General features: G+C 38.9%; 1 protein-coding gene across 4 annotated transcripts in view; it reads left to right on the top strand.

Moving 5' to 3' along the window:
* ARAP2 (ArfGAP with RhoGAP domain, ankyrin repeat and PH domain 2) overlaps nucleotides 1-20,195 on the top strand; it is a 619,943-nt gene extending 599,748 nt beyond the window's left edge. For 3 of the 4 annotated variants that reach the window (XM_029589653.1, XM_029589667.1, XM_029589662.1), the window contains exon 32: nucleotides 18,650-20,195. In XM_029589653.1, the coding sequence (XP_029445513.1) occupies nucleotides 18,650-19,003 (354 nt within the window). In that variant the 3' untranslated portion in view covers nucleotides 19,004-20,195. Of the gene's footprint in view, nucleotides 1-5,632; nucleotides 5,720-18,649 lie in introns of those variants that run through there. The other variant, XM_029589686.1, reaches the window with a different exon arrangement.
* The last annotated feature ends 234 nt before the right edge of the window (nucleotides 20,196-20,429 follow it).

Raw genomic sequence — 20,429 nt, forward strand, 5'->3', positions numbered from 1 at the left:
TGCTGCGACCCAACCTGGAGGCCAGGTCCCAACATGGGGCTTCAGCCTAGGCTGGGTCCCGGACTCAGGCCCAATGCCAAAATGCAGCCCAGACTCAGGCCCAATGTCATGATCTGACCCAGAGGTCAGGTCCCAATGCCAGGACCTAGGCCCAGACCCAGGCCCAACACTGAGGCCTCAGTCAGGAGGCCGAGGTTGAAGCGACCTACTGTGCCCTTGGCCTATGCAAGTCTGAAGCTTCAGCTGGACCTAGGCTGAAGCCAGCGGATCCTAACCAGACCAGGTAAGTGGGTCTGGGGTGATCCCGGCCCTAGCAATTTTATGGGAAGGATGCCTTGTTTTTGTTTTTTGGCCTTTTTTTTTTTTAATTGTTTGATTCATTTTTTTTCTCACAAATAAAAATGAATCAAATAATCCATGAACCAAAATTCATGGAAAAAAACTTCCCAAAAATGAACCAAATAACAAAAAAGAATTTTTTTTTCTCTGCACATTCTACAAACGCACAGAAAGAAAATAAACCGGAATCCACAAGAAGCTAGATACTCTATGCAGTGCAACAATGAAAAAACAGAACCAGCACCATTCCTCAAAAATCAAACAATAAAATCAAGAAAATAAATAAACACATAATCATAATACTAAAAATATTCCAATAATATTATTTCAAAAAAGCTGCTGAATAAAAAATCAAATAATTAAAAATTTATATACAAGTGTATTTAATGTCCTAAACACCAACAGCATATATCAAAAAGCAGACACATCAAATAAAACCTGTAAAATAAAATGAAAAATAATTTTAAAATTTCACGCTCACCATACCTGGGAACTTTTGATATTCAGTCACACTGAGATTGCCATGGATTAATGGGAGTGGGATGCATAAACTTTCTCCTTTCTTTCTTGTAAACACACACACAAGCTCATACACACATATGGTCCCTCTCAAACTAGCAGGCTTCTCCAGCTCTTCTTTGGTTGGGATCTAGCTGCAGCCCCAGGCCCTCTTCTTCATTTCAGCTGCTGGCAGATTGCAATCCAACTGCAGCCCCCATTCTTTCTCTTTTACATATACACACACAACCCAGGGAGCTCCCATTCTCTCTGTCTCTCTCATACACACAACCCAGGCAATCTCTTTCTCTCACACACACACCTCCCATTTACACCCACATACTCCAGGCAGGCTCCCATTCACATCTACCCAAATCCCTGGCAGGATCCCATTCTCACACACACATACCCTGCCCATCCTAGGAAGGCTCCCATGCATGCATGTGCACACACACATATGCACACACACCCCCAGCCATCCCAAACAGGCTCTCATTCACACCCACCCACCCATCCATCCCAGGCAGGCTCCCAATTCACATAAAAAGACACACACATCCAGCCCAGGCAGGCTGCCATTTAACCACACTCACATGAACCCATCCTAGGCAAGCTCTCATTCACCCATATTCACATGCACTCATACCAGGTAGGCTTCTATTCACACACACACACACACACACACACACACACATATGCAACCCAGGTAGGTTCCCATTCACACACTCACTCATCTCAGGTAGCCCTCCATTCACAGCCATACCCATCACAGGGAGCCTCCCATTCACTCACACACACATGCAGACTAAGCAGTCTGGGTCCACAGGTCATTCATCCTCCATTGTTGCTGCCAGCCTGTATCTTCTTCTTTCTGGAGAACAGCCATTCTGCGGCTCATCTTAATGTGCTGGCCCTGTGGTAATTCAACACACGTGGCACAAGCATTTCCTATTTTCTCATCTCGTACATCGCGAGATGAGAATTCAGGAAGTGCTAGCACCACAAGTGTTGAATATTGCAGGGCTAGCACATGAGGAGGAGCTGCTGAAGGGGCTTTCTCTTCTGCTGTGGCCTTCTGTTTCTTCAGCAGTGGGATTGTATCCACTGGTGGCACCATGGGCCTCCTGCTTCTGCTGCCAGTGGGAGCAAGTCCACCTGCGGCAGCACGGGTCTCTTGCTTTTTCCACTGGCAGTGGAATTGGGTGCACTGGCAGCACCTCAGGCCTCCCTGCTCCCGACATTGCCCCACTTGGTGTGCTGCCCTGTGTAATTGCATGGTTTGTACACCCGGTGGTGCCAGGCCTGGCAACATGAACTGTGTATTTTCAATCTATCCTAAAAATAAACTGCAAATAACACCGAACTCATTTTGTGAATGATTATTTTCTATACAACTTCAGTGAAACTGCTGTACACAGTATTCTAGCACAGTTAAAACAAAGTACATTTGATTTCTTTATTCTATATGCACACTCATGGAACTGTGAAAAGAAGTACATGCACATGAAACAATTTACATCAGAATACTCAGACTCTGCTGGTTATGATGCTTTGTTACGAGCAACATAAGAATTAACCAGAGATAATATTGTATACAAGTTTTTCTTCAGATATAAGCAATAAAGCTCATGAATAAAAACATATTTGGATAATTATTAAAATGGTTAATTAGTATGTATTACAACATAAAAAATACTTTCCTTTTTCTGGGACTAATATGCCGACTACTGGAAACAAATCTTGGATGTCCAGGACACTTCATTGTTCCTTCCTTTACTCCTAGGATAGCATACATTTCTAATTGAAAGCTATATAATACAAGTCATATTATCCAAGAAGAAAAGAGGTTAGATGAATATGAATGAAGAAAGAGTGGAAATCTAAATTGGACACCACAGACCTTCTGAGGCGCACAATATATTGAGGAAGTGACTTTTCTCATAGAAGTTATTTTATACCTGTTGTCACTCATGTATATAGGTATACTGGATGTAGTGGGGAAACATAGATAACCATGGCATCTAGAAAGGAGTGGACACATCTGGACACAAAGGATGAACTAATGCAAATTTTCACACTTGTCACTCCTTGGTAAGAGTCAGTGTCAACTCATTCAGATGTATTTCATCAATCTTCTACTTAAGGCTACACAAGAACAAAATTAATCATCGTAATATAGTAAATTACAGCAGAGACCAAAAGTCCAATATAGTCTGCTCAGCAGTCATTTTATGCACATTTACCCAAAGCAGATCAAATTCCCACATGAAAACCAACCCTGAATCTCATTGTGTTCCCTTCAGGGTTCCAAATGCTGCTCCATGCAGGTTTTCTCGTGTTATCCAGCCATATCACTGCTGCCTTGGGCTTCAATCATAGCTCAGTGAAGGCTACACAGTTCCCACCTTACCATTCTCTTGCCACAAGGTATCCTCTGAATTTATTCAATGCTTTTTTGAAGTCTTCCACTGTACATGTCATCTCTATCTCCTCTGGGAGGGGATTCTAGGCATCTACCACACTCTCCATGAAAAAATACCTCTTGACATTGTTCTTGAATTTACCCCCTTGGAGGTTCATATTATAGTCCTATTTTTGCAGCTTCCTTTCCTTTGAAAAAGCTTGGATTCTTGTGAATGAATGCTTTTTAGGTATTTAAATATCTTTATCATACCCATCTCTTCCCCCCATCTCTTCTGTCTTCCTGGATACACATATTCACTTTCTTCAGTCTCTTTTCATTTCATTTTCATTTAATAAAATGTATTAATCACTTCACAATGTACAATAAAACATTCATAAAAGTACATTGATACAAAATATACTTAACTAAAATAAACAGATCATACACAAAGAGACATACTCAACTCTGGAGACATGCTCCTTCTCCTACATTGAATCATAGATTGAAATGGGAATAAGTTCAATTGGTCAAACTGTACCTAAAAGCTTGCTGCATAAGAAAATCCTTAAATGCAATTCTAAATAATTTACGACAAAGATTTAGCCTTAAATCGACAGGCAGAGAGTTCCACAATGAAGGTACTGCTACAGAAAACGCCATCTCTCTTGTAGGTGATAGGCGAGCAGATCTAGTAGATGGTACATTAAGCATCCCCAGCTGGGATGAATGTAGTTGATGAGATGGATGGTACACTTTCAGCAGAGCATTAGTCCAGGACATGTATGAATTTAACAGTTTAAATATGGTCATTCCCACTTTATAGGCAATTTGCTGCTCAATTGGAAGCCATTTCAAACTTACAAGTATAGCAGTAATATGTTGGTGACACTTTATATCTGATATTAAATGAGCATCTGCATTTACCAATAATTGTAAAAGATGTAAAGTAGAATGTGGCAGACAAAGATAAAGACTATCACAATAAATAATGACAGGAAGAATGATAGCTTGTATGACTGCTCGAAAATCATGATAAAATATTAGATGTTTTAAATTGGCAACAACTCGGAGCTTAAAAAAACCTGATTTGACAACAGATTTAATCTGCGGTTTAAAAGAAAGATGGGAATCAATCTATATTCCTAGACTTCCAAATGGAGTCCAAAATATTGAATATGAATCTCCACTGGATATGGAAGGGTAAAGTTTAGAAATGTGTGATCATTTAATCACCAACAATTCTTTTTTTTTTAATGTATTCAGCGATAACTTGTTATGGTGTAATTATTGTCTGATAGAAGATAAACAAATATTCAGATGTTCCATTGACTCATTCCAGGTAGCATGTAAATGAATAAAAAATTGTAGATCAGCAGCATAAATTTTATAACCATCACAAATGCTCACAAGCAGTTTGGTGATCAGATCAATATATATTGAACAAAACTGCTGATAAAGCAGAATCCTGCAGTATACCAGTATTCAGTATAGTCAATTGTGAATAGTCATTGTTAAATTTTACCTGTAGTGAATGATTTCTTAAGAACGAGATGAACCATTGTAATACTTTTCTAGAAATACCACATTCCTGAAGATGAAATATGAGTATGTTATGGTCAACCATGTCAAAAGCAGTGGAAATATTGAGAGATACAAGAAGATATTTGCAGCTACTATCAAGGCCTCTTCTAAGAGTATCTATGAGAGAGAGAATATCAACAACTCAGTACTCACAGATTTCCTAAACCCAGGTTGATGTGGAATCTAAGATCTCATTTTTCTTGAGATAGTTAACTGTGACAGAACAGCATTTGGGATTACTTTTGAAACAAATAGTAGAGAAGAGATGAGTCTATAGCTACTAGGATCATATCTGTCAAGAGTTTTTATTTAAAAAGGCTTGACTATTGCCTGTTTAAGGATATAAGGGAGATATCATTCATTAAGATATGTGTTGACAATAAATGTTAAAGTAGGAATGAGAGTATTTTAAGCATTCTTAAATAAGGCAACAGAACAGTTACTTTGTGTGCAAAAAACAGTGTTCATAGTTGAAATAATATTTCCCACCTCAATTCGAGAAATATAAGAGAAGGTTAACCATGTAATATCAGATTAAGAACTAGATAAAGAGTAACATACAGCACATTAGTAAAATCAAGGCAGATCTTTTCAATTTTTAATTAGAAAATCTCAAAAAGGAATCTGCCAAAAGAGAGTTGTAAACCAAACAATCAGATGAATTAGTATTAGAAGTAAGATTCTTAGCAAATTGAAATAGTGCCTTGGGATCACAGCCAATTTGTCTGATTTTATTTAAATACAAATTATTTTTAGCTTCCAAAGTTTTGGATTGATATTGGGTTAAGAGCAACCTGTATTTGATTTCAGATTCAGATGAGGCAATTTACGTCAAAGACATTCGCATTGCCTCGATGAGCATCAAAGCAAAATCAACTCAGGTGAAAGCCAAGGTTTTGGTTTCCTTTGGGAGGGTTTCATTGGTTTAAGGGGAGCTAAATCATAATCTCATGGGGCTGGCTTCCTATACAAATCTGCACCATCTTGGTTGTCTTTCACTTATCCAGCTAAGTTACAGGGCATATTCAGTGGCATGGCTATGCCACTGAATTTCCAAGTACAATTCAATACTTAGCCAATTAAGTTACACTTGGCTTTATGGCAGTTATAACTTATCCGGTTAACTTAATCAGCTAAGAGTGAATATCGCTACTTATCCAGTTACGTTAACTGGACATGTAGTGCTAGCCTGATCCTCCCACTGCCTGCTCACAATTTCTCTGGCTAATATGTATCTATTTATTTATTTATTTATTTATCTATTAATTTATTTGGAAGTTTTTTCCTATACTGCCTATGCAAGCTGTAGCAGATCTAAGCGGTTTACAAATAAAATATACACAGTGTGTAAAACAATTAAAACATAATGATAAAACATAATTTGAAATAGATAGAGGAGAAGAATAGTTACTCTACTTTGGAAATTGGTGTGGTTTATGTCTGAGGATCAGGAAAGGCTATTGAGTATACACAGGTTTTGATAGCTTTTTTAAAGTCATTTTTCGTAGTAAGTTGTCGAATGAAGTTGGGTAGCGATTTCCACATAGAGGGACCTGCTACAGAAAAAGCATGTTTCTGTGTCAAATCTAGCCTTCAGTTTTGATATTTGGCACTTGAAGGTAATTTTGATCGATTGAGGGTAGGTGATGTGGGGGTTGATAGATGTGCAAAGATGAGCATAACAAATAGATAATGCAGTATGCAGTAAGTTGTGAATAATGGTCAAAATGTTGTACTAAATGCACTGATGGATTGGGATCCAATGTAGTTATTTTAGAATTGGAGTAATATGTTCCTTACTGTGTGTATATTGGTTATTAGTCAAGCTGCACAATTTTGATTTAACTGGAGGGGGACATAAGGTATACTCATTAGTATAACATGAGTTATAGTAATCTAAATGGGAAAAGAAATTATGCAGGAAAAGAAGCGGTATTAATTTGTATAATAAACATATTTTGTAGAAAGAGGTTTTGGTAATAGATGAAATATTGTTTGCATGGTTAATTTAGAGTCTAGAATGGATATAGGAATGGAACAATTTTTGAATTTAAGTTCCGATGGGGTTGCACAGATTGAGTCTGGAATAGTTGATAAATAGATTATTTTCATTTTTAAAGCATTGTGTGAGACGGTTGTGTGATAATCAAGTGTTTAATGTTTTTAGGTAAAGAGTGGCTAAAGATAAAGTATGGCTTCAGGATATATTGTATGGCAGGATAAATTGAATATCGTTGGCATATATTTTAAAATTTATGTTAAGACCAGATAAGAGATGACAGAGCGGTAATAAGTATATATTAAATAAGATGGCAGATAGGGCTGAGCATTGAGGTACTTCTGATTTAGTGTAGAACCAGTTTGAATGATGGGGGCCAATATTGAATTGCAGTGATCTATGGCATAAAAAAGACTTGAACCACTGGAGAACTTTTCTGAGAATGTCAATATTTTGAAGGTTGGAGCAGAAAATACTATGATCTAGGGCAGTGGTTCTCAACCTTTTTTCGGTTGTGACACACCTGACAGATGGTTCTCACATGTGTGACACACTGAGCATGTGACCATCACCAGGCTAAATGTAAACAAACACTCTGCATTTCAAGGGAACCCCCTCGACCCCATCAATGGGTGCAGAGCAGAACTAGGACATTCCCCATTCAATTTACCATACAAAAAAAGATATTTCTGGTGACATCTCAATAACAGCAACATAAACACACTCTCCTACCAGGCGCATTAGCCTTCCTTATGAAAAAACAGTAATTTACCACCAATGCATGTCCTATTGAGAAAACACAACAAATAATATTGATACAAATGCCCACATGCTAGTAAAATACTTACCTCAGTCACACACATAGAATTAACCTTCACCAAGTACAGAAAGACCACAAATTACAAATATGGAAACAGTTGGTCAGCCTTATTTGAAATTGTGCTCACCAGCCTCTGCTCCCTTTCTTGCTCCAGAGGCAGAACACATGACTTGTAGTAGCTTACCCTCCCCCCTTCTTAGACAAAGTGCATTAGCTCCTGTGATATATTTCCATGTGGCCCTATACATGCATATATGGGATCACATGAAGTTTTTTGAAAGTTATCCTCCCTGTCTGGACAGGAATAATTGGGCAGGCTGGATGGACCAACATTTACTATGTCCTGCCATCATCTGCTATGTTATTAAAATATTTCAACAAAATATAGGAAAATACATCCAGGATCATTCATTAAAATTAAATAGCAAGATTCTAATATAAAACAATGTCATTTTACCTCTCAATTTAATTTTCTCATGTTGGTTGTACATATAGCAATATGGCTGAATTAAATGTCTGCTTTCTTTTCTTTAGATTTTTAGTGGCACTCTGCTTGCTTTTTGCTTGCCAGTGATCATAAATCACTATCATGCTATAGAAAAAAACATTCCCTATTCTTGGCATTTTATTTTATGATGATATATACTATGCTTTCTCTACTAAATTGAATCACATAGCTCATATACTATTCTATTCTTTCATATGTAACATGGTGTACATTTTTATCACCAGAATATGTTACTTCGAAATATGTTGGTCTTTGAGCAGTACAGCTAGATTATGGAAGGATGCTGAGTGAACTGAGCTTTCTGGTCTCAGCTCAATTTCCAGGTTCCAAGTAAATATCCCCAGACCATTCCTCAAAGCAAAACAAATTTGTCTGAGGAGAGAGAATCAGTACTTAAAGGACATAATACATCCATCATAGATTTTTAGATCCAAGATTCAAATGTCATGTTATTTTCCTTAACCATAACAGAAAAGTGGTTTAAGAAATAAAGCCACCGGAAAGTACAGTCTTATAAATAAAGTTGTAATGTATCAGAATAGTGCGAGTAAACTACATTTCAGGCATTGGTGTTTTTTGGGTTTTCTTTTTGTCCTGCTTCTACTGGCAACTGAAGTTTGATCTATAATTAAAAGGATGTAATTAGATGTTTAATCTGTTATAGTTAATTCCATATCAGATCAATCCAAAGTGCAGATTGTACAATTAATTATTAAAGCCTTTTCAGTAAATGCTGTCTGATTGAATTTAATAGTAATACTTTTTTTTAATGAAAAGCACCAAACATCAGTGAGGTCGAAATCCAAAGCATTGTGCCTGGCTAACTTTTGGAGTTAGCCAGACACAATGCAGCAACAGGGGTAATTATGTGGTTCCCCCATGGCTGCACAATTTCAGGAGCATAGGTTATAGGTGGGATTAAAAGTGGAAAAGGCAACTTTACTTGAGTAAAATTACAAGGAATACAATTTTGCCAAATGCGATTTAGAAAGAAATTAAATCTTTGCCCCAGAAACAATCTTATATATTTATTTGTTTATTTATTTAAAAAAATTAATTTATCTCCTAACAGATTATCTCTTCCTAAGCGATTTATAATATAAATTAAAACAATTAAAATATATAATTTCTTACAAATAAAAAGAAACTCACAACAGCTCAATGAACCTTGCTAAATAACTACTTTTATCAAGCAAGTTTTTATATCTTCTCTGAGGTTTTTTTTTTTTAAATACATCCTCTTCTTCTCTCAAACTAGATGGTAAAAAGAAACCACAACAGCTTAATCAGCCTTGCTGAATGACTTCTTTCATTAAGCAAGTTTTTTAAGTTTTTCTGAATTTTAATACATCCACTTTTTCTCTCAAACTAGATAGCAAACTATTCCAGAGTTGAGGGTTCGTTCCTGAAAAAGATCTTGCCTTCAGGCGAGAATGTCAAAACATTTTAACCTTCTGAACTCTCAGAAGATGCCCTTTCATTGATGTCAAACCTCTGCTAGGCTTTTGATTTTTTCAATTGCTGCGAACCTACTCTTTTTAATGATTTTAAAGCCAAGGACACATGTTTAAATGTAGATATAATAATGGCTCAGATGGAATTCTCTTAGTGCTTCCTGTCACAATATGAGCTGCCATGTTCTGTATTATCTGTAATTTCCAAAAAGTTTTAACAGGCATTCCCAAAAACAGAGCATTACAGTAATCAATAGATGACAGAATCAAAGCATGGACTACTGATTTTAATACCACAGGGTCCAAAAACGGTCTAATTTTTCTAAGCAATTTAATGATCAGATAACTATTTTTCACCAAAAGTGAAACATGCTTCTCTAAACTCAAAGTTGAATCTAGTTGGACCCCTAGGGATCTAACCTCCTCCTTAGGAAAGATCTCCTCCCCTATCAACTTCAAAGAACAATCTAATTTACTATAACTCTGCTTTCTTAGCATTCAAAACCAACTTACTCCTATTCAGCCAATTCTTCAGCACATCTAAATTCCCAACTGCCTATTATGTTCCTCCTTATTTATTCACAAAGGAACTATAATCTGGACATCGTCTACATATATATATATATATATATATATGGTAAAAAAAACTGTCTCCAGAATAATGCCACTAACTCTCCTCATAAAAATATTTGAACAGAGTCGAAGAGATTAGACAATCCCTGTGGCATCCCACAACCCACCTAAACAGTGTCCGAGTAATTATCTTGAAAATTTACCAATTGTTTTCTCCCAAACAAAAAACTCTGTAACCATTTCAAAACTGTACTGCTATTACTTAATGCTTCAAAATATCTCAGTAATAGTTGGTGATTTACCAAATCAAAGGCAGAAGAAAGGTCCAAAATAACCAACAAAGCTCCAATGCCTTTGTCCACCAATGGCAGAGCATCATCCATTAATGAAACTAATAGTTTCTATACTACAACTACATCTGAAACCTGACTGAGCTGGGTCCAAAAGTTAGGTCGATTCCACATATTCTGAAACTTGCTGGGTGACAACTTTTTCTAACACTTTAGCTATGAAAGGAAGATTCAAAATGGGCCAGATTTTATAACATGCGTGCGGGCGTAGATTTGTTCATGCAACCCGGTGCAAACAAATCTACGCCCAATTTTATAACATGCGCGTGCAGCCGTGCACATGTTATAAAATCCAGGGTCGGCGCGCGCAAGGGGGTGCACAATTGTGCAACTTGCTTGCACCGAGCAGAGAAGCCTTCCTCCATTCCCTCCGAGACTGCTCCGAAATATGAGCAGCCTCGGAGAGAACTTTCCTTCTGCCCCCACACCTTCCCCTCCCTTCCCCTATCTAACCCACCCCCTAGCCCTAACTACCCCCCCTGACCTTTATAGAAGAATTTGCATGCGCTGGCTCTCCATCCCCCAGCCCAGTGGCTGTTCCGGAGTCTTTGGTCCCGCCTCCAGAACGCCCCCGGACCGGTACCCCACCCATGGCCCTGCCCCAGAACACCCATTTTTTCAAGCCCTGGGACTTATGCGTGTCCCGGGGCTTGCGCGCGCCGCCGAGCCTTTGCAAGATAGGCTCGGCACGTGCAGCAGGAGGCAGGGGGAGGTTTTCAGCGGTTACGTGCGTATCTTACACGCTTAACCCTTTGAAAATCTACCCTAATAGGTCTATAGCTACTACTTAATCTGGGATCCAAGTTTTCATTTTTCATCCGTGGTTATACTACCACAGATTTACAAAAGGTAGATATGGAACCTAAATCCAAAGATTTATTAACTAGTTTCTTCAGACAAATCAATACTTTAACCAAACAACCTTTAAGCAGTCAAGATGGACAAGCATCAAGGCAAAGGTTAGTAGAATTAGACTGAATTAACAATTTTTTCACCTCTAAGAGAGAAAGTGACTCAAATCTATCCAAATTAACATCTATCCTCTCACTATAAACCATCTCTTTCCCCTCTTCTACATTATCTATGTTAACTCCCATTATTAGATCTACTTTCTCTCTAAAAAAAACTTAGCGAAGGATGGCAATCTGGAATCTCATCAAAAATCACTTTACTTTTCCTTTGATTACCCACTAATGATTTCACTACACTATAAAGAACGATGGGTTTATAATCCAACAATTTCACCTTGTTCATGTAGTATCTCTTTTTTTTGTTTTTTGTTAAAACAATCTCTTTAAAATATATTGAATTTCCTTTCTGCCAAATCTTTTATCTTCTAAATTAAAATTACTTTGCCATCCACTCTCTAAGCAATGACAATTTCTTTTAAGCTCAGTTAACTCAGCAGAAAACTATAGAGAACTTACAGCTCTACCATTCATTTTCCCTTTCATAACTTCCACTCCATCTGTTTTCATAGCCTGTTGTAAAATATCTAACCACGCCTTACTTAAACACTGAATGTCCTCTTCATCAATTTTCACCACCAAGCATCCACACCCTCATCTACAGATACATAAAATTTTACAGAGTCAATTTTCCCCCATTTATGAGAAACTTGAACTTCATCCTTTTCATCTGTTTTTAAATTCCTAAAACTTTAAGGCTAAAATTAAGCATGAAGTGATCTGTCCACAGTATCTCACTACTCCATTAAACATCAATTCTCCTTTAGACAAAGCTTCATCAGAACCAAGAATCAAATCTAATAAATGTCCTTTAACATGAGTAGCTCCTACTGCAATTTGATGTTAACCTCCTGCTCTCAGAACATCTAAGAATTCTGTAATCTTAAAACCAAAGAAGAGATCTTTATTTAAATAAAGTCTCCCAACACCACTAAATACAGATATTTAGAGGCCAAACCCAACAAATGTTCCATAACCTCTTCCCCATGCACTGTCGAAATATCTGGAGGACAATACCATAAGGAAAATACAATAGGTTCTTGATATTCTAACTTTACAACAATACTTTCAGAACCTGGTATATGGTCAGTAAAAATACATTTCAATGGGATAAAATTTCTATAAATCACCACTATACCTCCTCCACGTTTTCCTTTCCTATCACTGGTGACAACATCATAATCATTTGGACAAATTTGGGTTTTTATAACCCCCATACTCTTAGATAACCAGGCCTCTGTAACAAAAAGAATATCAGTATTACCCTCTAAAATAATATCATGAACCTAAAGCCAATTTTTACAAGCTGAACAAATATTAAGTGTAGCACATAAATTTCTCTCCCCATGTCTAATTTATCCAAGTTACCTAAACCTAACCTACCCCCAAAGTTCACATTAATTAGCCACTTCTAATCCATTGAGACAGTCCCTCTTCCTTTTTTCCCACAACCTCCATATGAACCATATCTACCCTTACCCATACAATATCAATCAGTTCTCTCATTTCTAGTCCCAAATAGCTCCTAAAGAGGTGACCCTCTTTGGCGAGCCGCAGCCATGAGCCGCAGTAGCAGCTCTTCCCGGTGATGATAAAGGTCCCAGCAGGTGATGTAGCAGAAGTAAGTGAGAACCAATGGTGTCAGATTAAGGGAGTGGGTCTACAGTCCTGATGGAGCCTACCAATGGTTCTTTGGTAGAGGTAAGCCCTAATGTGCACAGCCCCAAGACTACAAGGAAAGAAACAAGATAAGCAAGGAACAGAGAGGGTGGGAAAGAGGCTGAGTGTGAGGGAACTAAGCTGCAAAGACTTCCTCAGTTACTGTAGCATTGAGTGGTGCTGCACATGAAAAGACACCTAAAAACAGATTCCTTGGTCAAAATCAAAAGCAGTACAGTTAAAAGTCAAATAATATTATTTCTTTATTATCTGAAATGCAGATAGTAAGGTCTAGGTTGAAACTTGAGAGATGACCTAAGATTATGGCAACAACTGGGGCCTTTCATCACCATGAAAAGATTTATTTGTATTTATTTATTTAGATTATTATATTCTGCTTTTTGGCACTTTAAAGAGTACATTAAAACAGATTACATTCAGGTACTATAGATATTTCCCACACTTAGGGGCAGATTTTCAAAGCCTACGCATGTAAATCCAGGTGTATTTACGCGTGTAGGGGGGGTTACGTGCGCCAAGTCTATTTTGCATAGGCCCGGCGACGCGAGCAAGCCCCGGGATGCGTATAAGCCCCGGGGCTTAAAAAATGGGTGGGGGCGGGACATGGGCGTGACCAGAGGCCTCTCCACTGCTGCTGGGCCAGGGGATCGCACGCCGGCATTTGGCCGGCACATGCAACTTCTGCAATAAAGGTTAGGGGGAGTTAGGTAGGGCTGGGGGGCGGATTAGATAGGGGAAGGGAGGGGAAGGTTGGGGGGGGTGGAAGGAAAGTTTTCTCTGAGTCCGCTCTGATTTCGGAGCAGCCTCAGAGGGAACAGGGAAAGCCATCGGGGCTCCGCTAGGGCTCGGCACGTGCAAGGTGCAGCCTGCTTTGAAGAATATGACCGACACGGAGTAAAGACGCTGCAAGAAGAAGTTGTTTTCTACAAGCACCTGAATCGGTTTCCTTCCTTTTCCCCTGAAGCGGGACAGCGGTCCGAAACATGGCCATGTCGGGTTATCTGGGACCTTTTCAGTGCGGATAAGTACCCGTTTTTTATCTTGATTGGCAATTGCCTAAAAAATCTTTTTGAGGAACTTTGAAAAACTTTGAAAAACAAACAAAACAAAAATTGAGTATATAAATGATTAAAGTAATAGTGACCCCTATGAGAAACGAGTTGTACACATGATATGTCTGCCCGTGAATAGAGGGTCTTACAAAATTTGTTTGGCGTTTTGGGTGTTATATTAATTTTCAAACTAGTACACTTTATTTTTGGTTGCCGATAGCCTTTGCCCATACTATGTCACAGGGGCTACCGGTGCCATTGGTCAGCCCCTGTCACATGGTAGGAGCACAAGATGGCGCCAGTGACCATGTGACAGGGACTGACCAATGGCACCGGTAGCCCCTGTGACACAGGCTATCGGTCTCATAATGAAACCGGCAAATGTGGGTGTGAGAATGCAGGGATGGCTTTTGGACCACCAGGGACGCCGCTGGACGCCGCTGGACCACCAGGGAGTTTTGGTAAGTCTTGGGGGGGTCAGGAGGGTGGGGGGTTTAAATTTTTATTTAGGAGGCCGAATAAAACAGAAATCTGTTTAATACGTGGGGAGTCGCGATGCGTTTCACCTCCCCACGTATTTAACAGATAGGACAAAATAAGTTGCGGATTACAAATACGTGGAAAATGGATGCACACCTCTAGTTTACCTGCTACAGTTCCTGCCTGGTTCCAGTACCTGAGTCCAGCTACAGTTCCTGCCTGGTTCCAGTACCCGAGTCTTGCTACAGTTCCTGCCTGGTTTCAGTACCTGAACCCAGTTACAGTATTGCTACTGTCCTAGTCTGGTTCCAGTTACCTGTCCTGATCCACGACCCGCCTAAGTCCCAGCGGCCGGGCCCCTACGGGCTCCTCCCGGGGGGAACATCTGCCTCCCGGCCTGCTATTCATTAGAGATATTGACCATCTATTCCCAGTCTCCAGCAGGTCGGCCCAAGGGTCCACTAAACTGAGACTCCCACAACATTAGGAATGTGTATTCATTTGAAGTGAATGTGTAAAATGTGACAAATGAGGCTATTTTTGGTTTGAACCAAAAAAGGGCTTCTTGCAAAAATACCTGAATGTTTTCAGGAATTTTTATGTAAAATTAAAATGGCCTCCCCAAGGCCTTCCACTTCCTTTCTGCCCCTCAAGCACTCAAGGCTCAGGCCTACCTGGCAGGGCTGAATTGTACCTATTGGGGCATTCCTGTGCACCTCCAACCCACCCCCTGAAGAATTTCCATTCAGGAACGATCAACAAGAAAGGGGAAGGAACAATACTCATAGCTCCTACTTTTATAGCGTCCTTTAAAATATGGTGCTAGCCATCTGGGAGATAACACTAAAGTGATATTACCTCAATGTATGTTTCAGGTGGGACTGACACCCCCACCTGAAACATACTCCCTAGAGTCAGATGCTATGGTCATCATTCCTTGCCTTTTTTTTTTTTTTTTTGGCAATACACCATCAATGAAAGAGGATGTGGGGACTGGCATTGTTCCTGGCCCTGACATTAGCCAGTTCTTCATGGGGGCTCAGAGGAGACTGAGGAGGCTCTATCTGGGCATGACTCGGCCCAACTAGGTAGGCAATGCATGGTTGCATATCTAGTTTTGCCAGCAGGAGGGGAGTCACAGGGGCCCCAGGCAGGGTCCCTAGACTTTGCTGAGTGGTGGAAGGGCCTTGGAGGCCTAGTTCAACTTGTACTTTTTGTTTATTTATTTTTGGAGCTTGGAGGCTTTAAACGCTTTTTTTTTTGTTTTTTTTTCCATTTAAGGAAATTAAGCAAAATGAAAAAATATGGAAATAAAACCAAACCCTGAAATGAAATGAAAAAAAACAAATTGAAAGAAATTTTTTGGGCCTATACCCCCCTTCCTATTTTGCCACCTTAAGGTCATCAGATACAATCAACCCCACATTCTTCTCTTGCTTTGTGCATAGAACTTCACCACATACTGTATTGCTCACTTGGGTTTTGTAATCCATATATATCTGACCCTGCATATTTTAGCATTAAATCTTAGCAGTCAGACTCTAGACCATTCCTGAAGCTCCATTAGCTCCTTCCTCATGTTTTCCATGACCTTCCAGGGTGTCTACCCTATTGAAGATTGTGGTATCAACTGCAATCATTTCCATCATATTACCTATTGGAACTGGACCAAGGACCAATCCCTGCTGCATACCACTGTTAACCCCCTTTCCCCAATGTGAAATCTTTTTACTATTACCTTTGCTGCCCTCCCATTCTACAGTTTCTAAACCACTTTAGGACCCATACTTAGGGTGCTCAATTTGTTTATGTCACCTATGTGGAACCATGTCAAAGGCCTTGTTAAAATATAATTTGATTACATCTAGCATTCTCTCCTGTTATAACTCTCTCATCACCAAGTCAAATGAATTGATTAGATTCTTCAGACAAGATCTAATTTGGTTAAACTATGCTGTCTCAGATTCTGTAATCCATAGGCTCCCAAGGGGGTGATTTTCGAAATCCAAAGGCACCATGTCAGAGAGTATGTGTGGGTGTAGGCAACTGTGCTTACCCTCTCTCCACTAACTCCCCCCACCATGCCCTTGTTTCTCCTTCTCTACCCAGACCTTGTTTTTAAGAACATAAAAACATGCCTGTACTGGGTCAGACCAAGGGTCCATCAAACCCAGAATCCTGTTTCCAACAGTGGCCAATCCAGGCCATAAGTACCTGGCAAGTACCCAAAAACTAAGTCTATCCCATGCTACTGTTGCTAGTAATTGCAGTGGCTATTTTCTAAGTCAACTTAATTAATAGCAGGTAATGGACTTATCCAATCCTTTTTTAAACACAGCTACACTAACTGCACTAACCACATCCTCTGGCAACAAATTCCAGAGTTTAATTGTGCATTGAGTGAAAAAGAACTTTCTCCGATTAGTCTTAAATGTGCTACTTGCTAACTTCATGGAGTGCCCCCTAGTCTTTCTATTATCTGAAAGTGTAAATAACTGATTCACATCTACCCATTCTAGACCTCTCATGATTTTAAACATCTCTATCATATCCCCCCTCAGCCGTCTCTTCTCCAAGCTGAAATGTCCTAACCTCTTCAGCCTTTCCTCATAGGGGAGCTGTTCCATCCCCTTTATCATTTTGGTTGCCCTTCTCTGTACCTGCTCCATCACAATTATATCTTTTTTGAGATGTGGTGACCAGAATTGTACACAGTATTGTCCCTCTTCCCCTTCCTTTATCCACCTCCTTCCAGGTAGTGGTAGGCAGGTGGCTGTGGCAGCCTCCTTTGGCGTTTTACACCACAGCATGTGGTGAGTGGGTGGGTTGGAATAGTAGCCTTCTTCAGTGTCTTGCAGAATGAGCACTGCCAGCCTCCTCAATCCTGCTCTATGAGCATTTTTTAAATTTGTAGGCTGGGCACCAGTACTTCCTGGCTGCTGATCTCACAAAATCAGCAGCTAGGAAGTGTGAGCTTTCAAAATGCTCGCAGTGCATTAAGTATGTGGCAGTATACCTTTCTTCTGTCTTCAGAGCCTTGAACTGTGGCAATTCATGACAAACACATTTTCTGCAGTTAAAAAAGATCCTGGGTTGGAGACTTTGTGTGACTAGGTTAAAAATCACCACTGAATGTCCAGGACAAGTTATCCAGCTTGCTGTAGCCAGATTGCTTGTCTGCTTGCCAGCTTACTGAATATTACCCTCTCTGTTTTCACTGATGTTATGGTCTGTGCATGCTCAGTGAAATATCCTTTCTTTCTTATAAGTAGGGTCAGTATCATTTGCATAACTATGCATACCTGAAAAGAGATAATCTCAATCATTCTTAATTTGATGAGGCAGCTAATAATGGATGGACAGACTAGATAGGCCATATGATCTATGGCTCAAAGCCATTCTTGCCCTGAATGATTCCTTACATGCTCTTTATTGTCCAATTCACTGCTATTTGGCCTCCCACACAGCATTTTATTCAGCTTTGAATAGTGATTTATATTTATTTCATAACCTTCCTGAATAGCTATTCACCACATTCTGGCCTCAAATCAGGTAATTTGAGCTCTTCGTTAATAGCCTGTTTTGACTGAATCAAGCTCTGCTACTTTTAACTGAAATAATCTAAATTAATATAGCTTGTATTCTTTGGAGGTAATTTTCAAAAGGATTTACATTCAAAAGAATATACTCTTCTGTTCCTCTTATATAGTATGAATTGATGGAAGCTAAAATGCATACAATAATTTGCATTTTTTGTTTGTTTGTTTTATTAGCTGTAACCACATATTCTCAGTTGGAAAAGCCCCATGACTGAGCAGGGTTCAACTTTTTCACAGCTTGATTTTGCTTGGAATCTGATTTGGTAGTTATCAGGGATAATTTTGATGAGATGTTCTGTTTTTCTTGAAAACATATTGATAGCTATTTTTTTTTTTTAATTCAGAATGTCAAACTGGAGTCTGGAAAATTGAAATTAAGTGAACAATCCACACAAGAAGAACACTCTTTAAAACAAAGAATTTCTCTGCTGGCTAGTTGCCTAGAACGCAAAGAAGAGGTAAAGCAAAATCGTTTGAAGAAACATCGGAGTTTGAGTTGCCTAACCGATGTGACTGACGTGGACTCCCATGCCAGTGATGTACAGCAAAAAAATAACATGGAGCCAAAGTCACTGAAAAAGCTGGAAGACAAATCAAAGCAAGCTAACTTGGGAGCCTGCAATAAGTTGCCATCAAATGTTATTGAGGAATTAAACACAGTACTGCAGAAAAACAGAGGCCTTCAAGAGGAGCAGTAGAAGTTCTGGAATTCTTACATTTGTACAAATGGATTGCTCAGTGCATTGATGTACTGTATATGGGCATAATTTATAATGGAGTTATTGCCAGTGCAAACACTTAACATCAAGCACAAAATGGTACTGAGATGTTTCAATTTAAGTAGTGCTGAAACTGTCCAGCAATGAATGGCATCCTGCTTTTTTGCATGCATAAGAACATAAGAAAATGCCATACTGGGTCAGACCAAGGGTCCATCAAGCCAGCATCCTGTTTCCAACAGTGGCCTATCCAGACCATAAGAACCTGGCAAGTACCCAAAAATATATAGATAGAGGCAGAGCTAAAATAATGGCACGTCATGAAACGTGGCCTAATTAAATGCATCAGTTGAAAAGATCTGTTTGGATACATAAAACATTGGGAAAAGATTACCTAGCTGAAAAGTAAATGTAAACTGGTTTGTGCAGACTTTTTAAAAACCCTGTCTAGAACAATAGGGATGCTTTTCCTGTCAGAATAATATCTGCAATAATTGTTCACAGATGGAGGCATCTGGTAATGTTTGCAAGAGTGGGTCAGCAACAAAGCAAAAGTAAAAGCATTTCCAGAACCTGAATTAACAGATGATCCCTTTCAAATGTATCATTCCACAAGCATGGCATCCTGTTATTGCTTTCCAATTTAAAGGGCAACCATGAGACTACTATTACATTTTTAGCACACATACTAAACCAACACATTTATTTTGCATCATGTCTATTTCAGGAAACAGTTCATTGTGCTGATGGAATAACCTAGGCGGTTGCTGTATACGTCATTGTAAGAAGAGACAATGTAATGAATTTCAAAGAAACACAGTGCTATTTTTTTCACATTAATGATTTTTTTCCCCAGAGTAATTGATCTTATATACTGTATTGTGTATGGTTCATTTGGTCCATGTGTAATCAATGAACATATATTTAGGATATGGAAATGTAATGGTGAATTTTCAGTAGGGTGCCTAATAGCCAAAAGTTGCTTGGAATTTTAAAGCTGTACAAAATAAGTTGATTTTCAAAGACAAGGTACATGCATACATTCTTCTAAAAAATGTGAGTGGTTAATACAACTAGAAGTACACATATATCCTTACACAGTGAAAACTAGAACTGAAAAGGATGTGCTTTAGCTTTTTTAAACATTAAATCAGTGTATATAGTTTTCAAATATGTCTCTGAAATGTCTCTCTTGAATGCATCTTTTCTATGTAACCAAAATAATACACATCATGGAAATATGCACATACTTTCACATGGATAAATATTCACATACCAGGAACTTGCAAACTTAGGCTAATGAATTAATTTTTACTCATATAAAAAGGTTCCTAAGCTTTTGAAAATGTAATCCAGAATTTGTAAGTCACCTGTAATGCACTAAGGCAAGGCTTCTCAAATCTGT

This window comes from Rhinatrema bivittatum, chromosome 1 (genome assembly GCF_901001135.1).
Source record: "Rhinatrema bivittatum chromosome 1, aRhiBiv1.1, whole genome shotgun sequence".
Lineage (NCBI taxonomy): Eukaryota > Metazoa > Chordata > Amphibia > Gymnophiona > Rhinatrematidae > Rhinatrema > Rhinatrema bivittatum.